General features: G+C 42.2%; 1 protein-coding gene across 4 annotated transcripts in view; it reads right to left on the reverse strand.

Annotated features, from left to right (window-relative positions):
* Positions 1-8,009, reverse strand: part of LOC113198067 (sodium/glucose cotransporter 1) — a 69,372-nt gene extending 61,363 nt beyond the window's left edge. For 2 of the 4 annotated variants that reach the window (XM_026410651.2, XM_026410652.2), the window contains exons 1-2: positions 7,875-8,009; positions 1,119-1,190 (exon numbers count right to left, since the gene is read on the reverse strand). In XM_026410651.2, the coding sequence (XP_026266436.2) occupies positions 1,119-1,190; positions 7,875-8,009 (207 nt within the window). The remainder of the gene's footprint in view (positions 1-1,118; positions 1,191-7,874) is intronic. The other 2 variants (XM_026410654.2, XM_026410653.2) reach the window with 1 other exon arrangement.
* Positions 8,010-9,919: the final 1,910 nt, after the last annotated feature.

Consider the following 9,919-nt stretch of genomic DNA (forward strand, 5'->3'; position numbering starts at 1 on the left):
GAGTCTATTAGTAAATTTGATTTAATCATCTCACCGTGTGTGTGTGTGTGTGTGTGTGTGTGTGTGTGTGTGAAAACATCACATTGTATACTATAAATGTATACAATTTTTACTTGAAAAAATTTTTAAATAGAAATTACTTCAGGAATAACCAAGATTCATTCTAAAATAGTTGGTCAAAGGCCAACTTTAGGATGTAATGATAATCTGTGAAGTCCTCTCTGGGCAATATATATTAGAACAGTGACAGTCTTTACTTTCTTGCTTCTCTTTCTACAATCAACTTATGGCTGTCATCCCTTCTCATTGTATATATGTGCCATTACGCCCATTTTTCACTAGCCAATCTCACTTTTATCTTAATCCCAAGTAATTGCAACATTTGGACAAATTGTTCAATTAGTTGCTTCAATGAGAACTCTGGATCAAAATGGTCAGTGGGTTGAATTGATAACCCAGCCAGAACCCTGTGCTGATATGATGGGATGAATGTCTTAGACTCTCTCACACCCATGAACCTGTCCTTTGATTGAGCTAGTTCTGCCTGTATGAAAATATCATAGAAAAAAAACGCTTAAATATGCAAAATATAAAATCCACCAAAGGTTAAGAACTACAATTGAAAACAGTGGAAGTCTGTTCTTTCATTTATTCATTGAGTGTCTCCTATGTATCAGGTACCACAAATAGCTCCAGAAAAGGACAATAAAATTGCTCTTAAATGAGAGAAAGTAGGAAAGAGGTAGCAAAAGAGCTTCTATTCATAGATTTTCCACCATAGAAGAGGTCCCCACTTCTCATAACACTTCTGGAAAGTAAATATAATCAATTCCATTTTATAAATAGAGAAATGGAAACTTAGATTTGTTCAAGAATACTTCAATCTGTGTGTTCTTGTTTCTCCACACTGCCCACCTTGTGAAGTTTTTTCCTCTATTTATCCCTTGATGAATTCCAACCATTACTTATTTAAATGTTATTCCATTAAAACAAGAGATTATAAATGCTCAGGAGACCTGGTGAGCATGTGACCCATATCCAGAATTTAGGGAAGAAGGAAGAATATGGGTTCCTAAAGGTAATACCCCCAGCACATAGAATTTCAGAAAAAAACTTACCGGCCACCACACCATACTTCGGCCTGCCAGGAAAAAACCTCCGACTGTCCCACGATTGGTGGAAAACATAGCCTAAGGAAGAAAGGGTCCAAAATTTAATAGAAAACTAGAAGAATGACCTTACCAGCCAAGGACATACCTTCCCATTCTGGCACTTTCTTTTTTTTTTTTTTGAGAATTTTAATATTTATTTTTTAGTTATCGGTGGACACAACATCTTTGTTTGTATGTGGTGCTGAGGGTCGAACCCAGGCCGCATGCATGCCAGGCGAGTGCGCTACCACTTGAGCCATATCCCCAGCCCCCTTGTAACTGTTGAAGGAGGCAAACTGTCCTTGAGGGAAGAAACCTGTTATGTTGGAAACTGCTTAATTTTATTCCCATCTTATGTGTTCATTGAATGTTCATTTACTTATAAAGTTAACTGTCTTTTCATTTCTGTTTTCTGCCATTTTATAGATGCAGAAATTGAGGCTGGGAAAATCACACTATTTCTTTTTTTTTTTATTGTTGGTCGTTCAAAACATTACATAGTTCTTAATACATCATATTTCACTGTTTGATTCAAGTGGGTTATGAACTCCCAATTTTACCCTGTATACAGATTGCTGTATCACATCAGTTACCCTTCCATTGATTGACATATTGTCTGGCACTTTCTTTAACCACTCCACTTTTTGGCCTTCTTTTGCTTTCCTATTCCCCTGGACCCTCACGATACTTAGATGATGGAGGCAGGGCCCTACAGTTGACAGACAAGGAAACTGAGGCTCAGAAGGCTTAAACAATTCCCCTAGTGCCAGTGAAACAAACTGAAATTAAGGACAACTTCCTGATAAGTATTTTTCTGCATTGTGTCTTTCCTCATACTGGGAATAAAATCTTTAGCCTGGGGGATGCCAAAGAAACAGAATGGCAATTGCCCCCTGCCTCAGTCTGTCTAGTGCAGGTAACTAAATATTCATATGTATGCCATCTGGCTTTTGTTTCTACAAATTATAACCACTTCTGTGGGTCCTGCAGATAAACAACCTCACTGCTTCTTCCTAGTTTGACCAAACTGCAAATAATTCATTTTTTATTTTCCATATTTTGCCTATTGGGTGGGTGGGTGGCCAGATCCAGCCAATCAGGATCCAGGCAGGATCTCTGGGTTAGGCTGCTGGTAACACTAACTCACTCTGCAATTGGCTCTGAACAAGCCCCTCCACCTGAATCTATTTGCTTTCATTAAATAGGAGGAAATGCAACTCTTAAATTTTTATCGATGCATTATAATTATACATAATAGATTTACTGTTATATATGCATGCTTTCATACATGTAAACACACACACACAAAAAGGTATAACAATACAATTCAGTTGATTTTTCTCCAGTACCTCTCTTTTCTCCTCTCCTCCAATACCTTTTGGAAATAGAAATTTTAACCTCTTTCTTGCAAGAATATCAATGTACCAAATAAAATATCATGCTTTTGAAAAGTACTATATGGTATGTGCATTGTATCTTAATAAAGCTATTGTCAAAAAAGAAAATACTGTAAGATTGCAAGATGTTGATACTAAATATTGCATTAAAAAAACAGACATTCAAACTCAATACAAATTTATCCCTCCCTGAAGATGTAAGTAGGAGCTTGCTGGAATCATTCTTTGGCAATATATTGTGACTAATGTGATAAATACAGAGAAAGGGAACAATTTCTTCTAAAAAGAGGACAAGAGGAAAAGCTTCCCAGAGTGGGCAGCATTTCAGCAAATGTTAAAGGAAAAGGGAGGGGGATTTCAGGAGTTCAGTGATCCAGAGGTGGAACTACACCCAGGCTGGGGAGGGAAGGAATGGCAAACAGTGTTAGTTGTTGAACCTGACTGAGGCATATGAATAGGGAGAGTGGTGAGAGGTGAGCCAAGATCTCAAATGCCAGGCTAAAAGTTACAGGCTGTATTCATAAGCAATAAGCAGTCAGTGAAGTCTTAGGAGGAGAAATGTGACATGTATGTTTAATGCATGATGACCAGCTCTTCTCAAGCCTTCTTTGGAATGTTGTTTCTGAGACTGCAGCTTATTTCTGTTTGAGCTCAGGCCCAGGCCCAGGTCCAGGCTTTCAGCATAAAATTAGGCTTGTCCCTGGCCCTCCTCTTTTCTGACATTGGCTTTCTCTCAGCAGACACTTGCTAATCTCCCCGAAAATATTAATGACTGATAGGGACTTAGCCCCACCTGATGTGTTTGTGTTTTCATAGCTGACCATGAGGCTAAAAGGCATCACTGGTCTAAAGAAATTAACCTCTGATGGTGACATTTCAGGCATTTAGAAACTTCATTCAGCAAACAAGTCTGCAGTGGATGACTCATTGCTAGATTGTCACACAGCAAAGAAGTATTGAATAGAGTCCTTTAAGAAGCAGCATCATTTATGCATCTAATCTAATAACAGATTTGTTGAGCATCCCTGGGTGCTAGGCAGTACCAAGGAGAGCGCATCAGGGCTTTCTGGACTCCTAGCAGGGTCTTCCATCCCATTGGACATACTCTGAGGGCTCTATAGTGGATGTTTTGAGAGTAACAGGAGAGCCAACAGATTAAAACACATAAGAAGGTCACTAGGGCTGAAATAGAAATAAATCCCAATGACTTAGTGGTGGGTTAGGGAAAAATCATTCTGAAGTCAAAGAAGGTGATTAGGGAGACAGGAAAAGTAGGTTGAGGTCCAGACACAAAGATTTCCCAGTTCTTCAGAAATGAAGAGCTTAGAGGAAGAATGTAAGGGCAGGGTCTAGAATGGGGAGCTGGAGTAATTCAGAAAAGATATTGGAGATGTACCAAAGGTAAAGAGAGGTGCACCTCCACAAGGCCTTTCCTCTCCAGCATGGTTATCCTCTCCTCATCTCTGCCTACCCATCCCTCAAGACCTCTCAAATGTCACCTTCCCTGTAAAACCCTACCTGACACTCCCCCCTTGGAAATCTCTTCTATGTACTCTTCCCTTCCCCAGGCAAAAATAATCTCTCCCTCCTCTGATCACCTAGAGAACACCATTGTTACCTTGTTCAAAGTCCTTACATGTTCTTTTACTTTGTGTTACCATATTACAAATTTTTAATCCCTATAAAACTCAGTAAATGCCTTATGCATGGAAAAGCACTGTCTCATGATTAGGATAGGCACAAAAAAAACTTCAAGGTCCTAGGGTTCACTTTGTAAACCATAGTGTTAAATTTGCCGCTCTATCCTACAACTAGAAGAGAATAAACTCACAATGGCAAGCTGTGAGAGCAAAAGAAGAACAATTAACTCAGAATGTTTTTTGTTTGGTTGGTTGGTTGGTTGGTTTGGTTTTCTCAATGGAATACAAACATCATTGAGCAAAAGGAAGGAACTTTAGTCCTCAGTTTAAATGAGGAATAGATTAAGAAACCGGAGATGTTGGGCCTGGAGAGAAGACTCAGGTGTGGCCTATTACCTTCTGATATGTAAAACAGGACAGTCACACTCAGTGCATCCTGCATAGAGCATAACAAAAAAAAAAAAAAATGGGAGAAGCCCCAGGATGTCAGGTTGAAGCTGGGTCCCAGCTCCTTTTTGTCAGTGCTGTTCAGAGATGGCCATGGGGCCACTGGGAAGATTTTCTGCTGAAAGTATTCAAGTCAAGGATGTTGACAACTAGCCAAAGTGACTTTGACAAATGGATTAAAGAATAGATGTAAGCATAAGATGAAGAGGATTGAAGTCAATAAACTTTAGGTTTCATCTTTATGAACATATATACATAAAAAAGAAACTCAGAACCACTTGGACACTGTCACTGTGTCACTGTCACAGCTGAAAGGTCAAAGGAGAGAGTATTCCAAAAAAGAATAGTGTCTTAGAGGGGGCAAGAAAGAATATTGGGAAGAACATTGGATTTGGTATCTATGACCTGAGTCCTAATTCCAGCTCTATATTGATTCATCTGATTCACTTCTAGCCACCCTTTCTGATCCTAATCTGTAAAATAAAAAAAGTTAGGGTTCACCCAGACACCATTCCAGCTCAGGCATTAGACACCATTCTAGCTCAGTACATAAGACAAGGGTCATTAAATTTATTCTGTAAGGAAAAAGAACCTGATAGTAAATGCTTAATATTTTGTGGGATACATGCTGCCCTATTTTTTGTTTTGTTTTGGTTTGGTTTGCTTTGTATTTATGACACTTTAAAGTGTGAAAAGCAGCTGGGTGTGGTGGTACACACTTGTAATCCCAGCGACTCTGGAGGCTGAGGAAGGAGGATCACAGGTTCAAAGCCAGTCTCAGCAATTTAGTGAGGCCATAATCAACCTAGTAAGACTCTGTCTCAAAATTTAAAAAAAAAAAAACTAAAATAAAATAAAAAGGGCTAGAGTGTTGCTCAGTAGTTAAATGCCTATGGATTCAATTATAGATAGATAGATGATAGATAGATAGATAGATAGATAGATAGATAGATAGATAAAAAGAGAGAGATAAATGTGTAAAAAGTATTTTTAGTTTGTGGATCATACAAAAACAGGGTGTGGGTCAGATTTGGCTCATGGACCATAATTTTAACAAACCCTGGCCAGAGAGAGTTAGAGGATAGTTGAAATGTTCCAGCATGACAAGTATAGAGATTCACTTTCAGAAGATATAAGTCCCCCAAGAAGCCACCTGAGAGGAAATAAAAGTGGAAATAAATACCAAAGAAGTCACAATCCAAAGCTCAAGTATGATCGAATGAGTCACAGATGGAAGAATATGAAACTACTGAAGAATATTGGAAGTGACAGGATGGTGACAGAGGGATGTTGCTAAAATGGGCCTGGACCCTTGTATCCCTGCAGCACAGGGATTTAACATGCTGAATTTCTTCCAGTCAAGACTCCCCTTTTTACTATGAAAGGATTAAGAGTGACTTTGGGATAGGCATGAGTCAGAATGCCTATCCCAAAGTCACTCTTAATCCTTTCATAGTAAAAAGGGGAGTCTTGACTGGAAGAAATTCAGCATGTTAAATGATCAGGGTCCAGGGGCACTGCTAATGGGGGAAGATTAAATGTCGACAAATACTAGCAGGCTCATTAACCAGCATTTAAAAGGACAAGTGGTACTGATTCACAGATATTTCAGAAGTGCAAATACCATAAAAAATGTAAACATCTGTAGTACTGGCAGGGCTAAAGAGATTGGTTTACAAAACTGAGATTATCGGGATTGTCGGGGAAATGGGCAGTATAGCATAGCTACCAAATGATAGATTCACATCTTGGATCCAGTGAATATAAGCGGGGGAGAAGTGGGAAGTATTAAGGCAGACACAGTGACAGTATGCCTGATACCTTGAGAAACCAGGAGTCATGACAGCCTGAGTTCCAGGAACAACCCTATGTATTGCAAAATCTTAGGCAAATCACAACCACTTGGGGTTTCAACTTCCTCTTTTGTAAACTGGGGATTAGCATTTATTTCTGTCTTGTGGCTTTTTGTATAGATGTTCTACCCAGCTAACCATTTTGCCCATTTTCCTTAACAGACCAAATTATTCAGAGTCTGGGTAACACCCTGTAGGGCAAATGAGATTCCAAAAATAATTCCCAAAGTCTATAAAAGTTTGCAGATTCATCTCTGCAGATCCTCACAATATCTTTGAGAAGTCATAAGATTAGATGCAACTGTACCTATGTTATTCTTGGGTAAACTGAGGCTATAGGAAGCTATCTTACCTGGTCATTTTGTTTCAAGCCTGAGAAAGCCAATTCTGGCTCCTACTTGAATATTTCCCACTCTTTTGGGGGAAGCTGAGAATATTGAGGAAGAATAAGCCACACCAACCCTATAATTTCTTTAAAAAATAAAAAAATCCACACTTCCTTTTACTCCTGAAAGTTTCAGTGCCCATAGAAGGGTTAGTGCCCATCCTTCCCTCTAAGTCTGAAGGGTTCAACACAAATAGGTCTGACTGGCACAGCAGCCCCCTCTATCTGTCACCCCCATCCAGGACAACCCTTAAAAGTGGCTGGAATTTAAAACCCTTGAAAGTGGCTGGAATTTAAAGTGGCAAAGCTTTTAAAATACCTTCTCTTTTAGTGTTAGGTGTGCCAGAGTCTGTCATAAATGAACTTTCCAAGTTCCAGGATGCAGAGAACAAGTTTCTCTGGTTTGGTGTGTCCCCAGAGTCCCAAGGGGAGACACATGCACTTCCCTCTCTGCAGCACCAGGGCACTCTCTGGTCTTCCTCCTCCTGCTCCATATAACTTCCCCATTCCTAATTAGCTCCAGCCCCTGGGATTCCCTGGCAAAGGCCTCTTGTTTAACCTTCCCCAGGAGCAGTGACATGGGTCAGCCTCCCCCACAGACTGCCCCAAGCACCTGAGCCTGACAGGGGCTGTGACTTTCTGGCTTGACACGGTTTTTTTCCCATTTCAAGTTGGTTAACTAACATAAGGCAGTAGTCACCTGGTTGACCCTCTTTGCCTCCTGGCACTTTCCTGCCCTTTTTACTCTCTCCTTGTCTCAGCAATCCTCCACCTTCCTTCTTTGCTCATAGGCCCCAGGAATCTCTTGGCTTTCCTGATGCTCCCCTGGGATCCCCTCTAACTGAATTTCATGCTTGCTTGCTGTCCACACATTGCACCCCTCAACACCTCTCAAGGGTTTCCAACGCTTTCCCACTTGCCTGCATCCATCTCCTGGCAGCTCAGAGACACCAGCCCTTTGTGTGCCCCCCTTCAGCTCTGGTCTCAGGGCCCCTACATACCCATAGCCCGACGGCCATCACAACCACAAAGTAGATGACAATGACAGAGATGTCCGCAGCATTTCGGATGCGCTCATAGGATTCCACTGGAGCAGCAGCGGTGGTGGGCGATGGGCTCCAGGTGCTACTGTCCATGGCGGAGGCGGCAAATCCTTCCCCCACGCCTGGACTGCTCACTTCTTATTCAGCCTCGGAGTTAATTATCAGCCCTGGGGGAGGGGATCCGCAATGGAGGGGCAGCCGGTGAATCAAAGCTCCTGCACTGCTGTTGCTGCTGCTGCTGTTGCAGGTGCTCTGCACTGTGGGCCAGCAGCACCAAAGTTGGAGTGCTGAATGAGGAGTCAGCCGAGCTGTTGGCAGGGTGGTGTTGTCCAGGACAGGTAAAGGCTGTCCCTCGAGCAGGGAGGGGCCGGCCAGGAGGTGGTGCCCGCGTGGCACAAAGGCCGAGGTCCTTTAGCAGCGGGAAACCACCAGGCTGCCACGCCTGGCCTGCCATGGGATTCCACCTGGGACAGAGCAGGAGTGGCTTAATAGAGGGATCACCGCCTGGGGCCAGGGACCTAGAGACTGTTGAGAGCACCTGCCAACTGCTGCTCTTGGAAAAGTCCCAGCACCTCTCTGGACCTGGCTTCTCTGTGTGTAAAATGGGCACAGAGCTCTTCTAAGAAACTCAGCCAAATTCTTGGTCTTGGTGGAGAACATTCTGGGGAAATGGGAACTTGCTGGATGCATAATCATAATCCCTGGCCACAGGCATAGCCAGTCACTCACATTCCTGATTCTACCTCCACAGCCCCCAAAGACACTGTTACCCTCCTATAGGAGGAAGACACTGAGACTGGAAGAAGGAAAGCATTTCCTTACTCTGTGTCTCACCAGGTACAGTCAGCCTGCATATTCCAGGATTTGGCATCCAGAGTACAGAATTTTTGCTTAAATTTTCCCTAAACAATACAGTATAAGAACTGTTTACATAAAACTTGCATTTTATTAGATATTATAAGTAATATAGTATTTAATACATATGTGAGGATATACATAGGTTATTTGCAAATTCCATGTCATTTTAAATAAGGGAATTAGAATCAGGCCACCACCCAGATACTCAGGGACAACTGCCGTGTGTTTTGTGCCCCTTCTGAATCACTCGCAAGGGACAATACGAAAGAATCCCTTCCAAGGAACTCATCAGATCCTGAGACTTCCTGGGTACTCAGCCTGCTCATTAGGAGACACATGTCTAAGCCACACCCTGGGCTCAGAAAAGAGATGGTTGAGAAAGGAAGCATGACTTATCCAAGGTCACACAGTAAAGGAGTGGCAGAGTTGGTCCTGCAACCCAGGTCAGACCAGGGACTCTTTCAGAGGGATACTTGGAAACATTCTCAAGGGCTGACCCTGAAGGCCTCAGAGCAACCAAAAGTGGCTGTTTTGGGAGAGGAGAGCCTTGCTCTAATGAGAAAATACAGGGAGGAGAAAGGACTGCATAAATCTTACTAGGACTCTGTTCTGCCCTCGGTCCTCCCTGCTCCCCCACTAACAACCATTCACTGCCAAATGTAAACAGACTGTTTCTTTGCACCTTGCTGTCTCCAAGTTCTGCTTCCTCTCCTCCCTCATCAGCACTTTTTCTTCCCACCTTAGTTGCAATCAGAAAATCATTATTTAGGCAGCATCCATATAGCTCATCTCATTTTCCCCAGGACTATAAACTGAATAAGGCTATGTTCAGGGCCCAGCATGGTGCCTGTTCAGAAAGATCAGGAATTTCTCTTCTAAGAAATTTTCAAGTAGAAGCTTTCTCCATGGATGCCTCCAACACTTAGAGTTTAGCTGTCAACCACAACAAAAAGCAACTCTCCTTTCATCCACGTTCCTTTATTAATTTATTCATGCATTAGCAAAGCTTTTCCACCTGGCTCTGTGCCAGGCAAAGTCCTTGCCTTCTCCTGACAGCCCAGGAGCTCCTCCTTAGCAGTCCTTAAATATGTAGTGTCTGGGGCTGTAGAGCACTTGCAGTAGAGTGCTTGCCTAGCATGTGTGAT

The sequence above is a fragment of the Urocitellus parryii genome, chromosome 3 (assembly GCF_045843805.1).
Source record: "Urocitellus parryii isolate mUroPar1 chromosome 3, mUroPar1.hap1, whole genome shotgun sequence".
Lineage (NCBI taxonomy): Eukaryota > Metazoa > Chordata > Mammalia > Rodentia > Sciuridae > Urocitellus > Urocitellus parryii.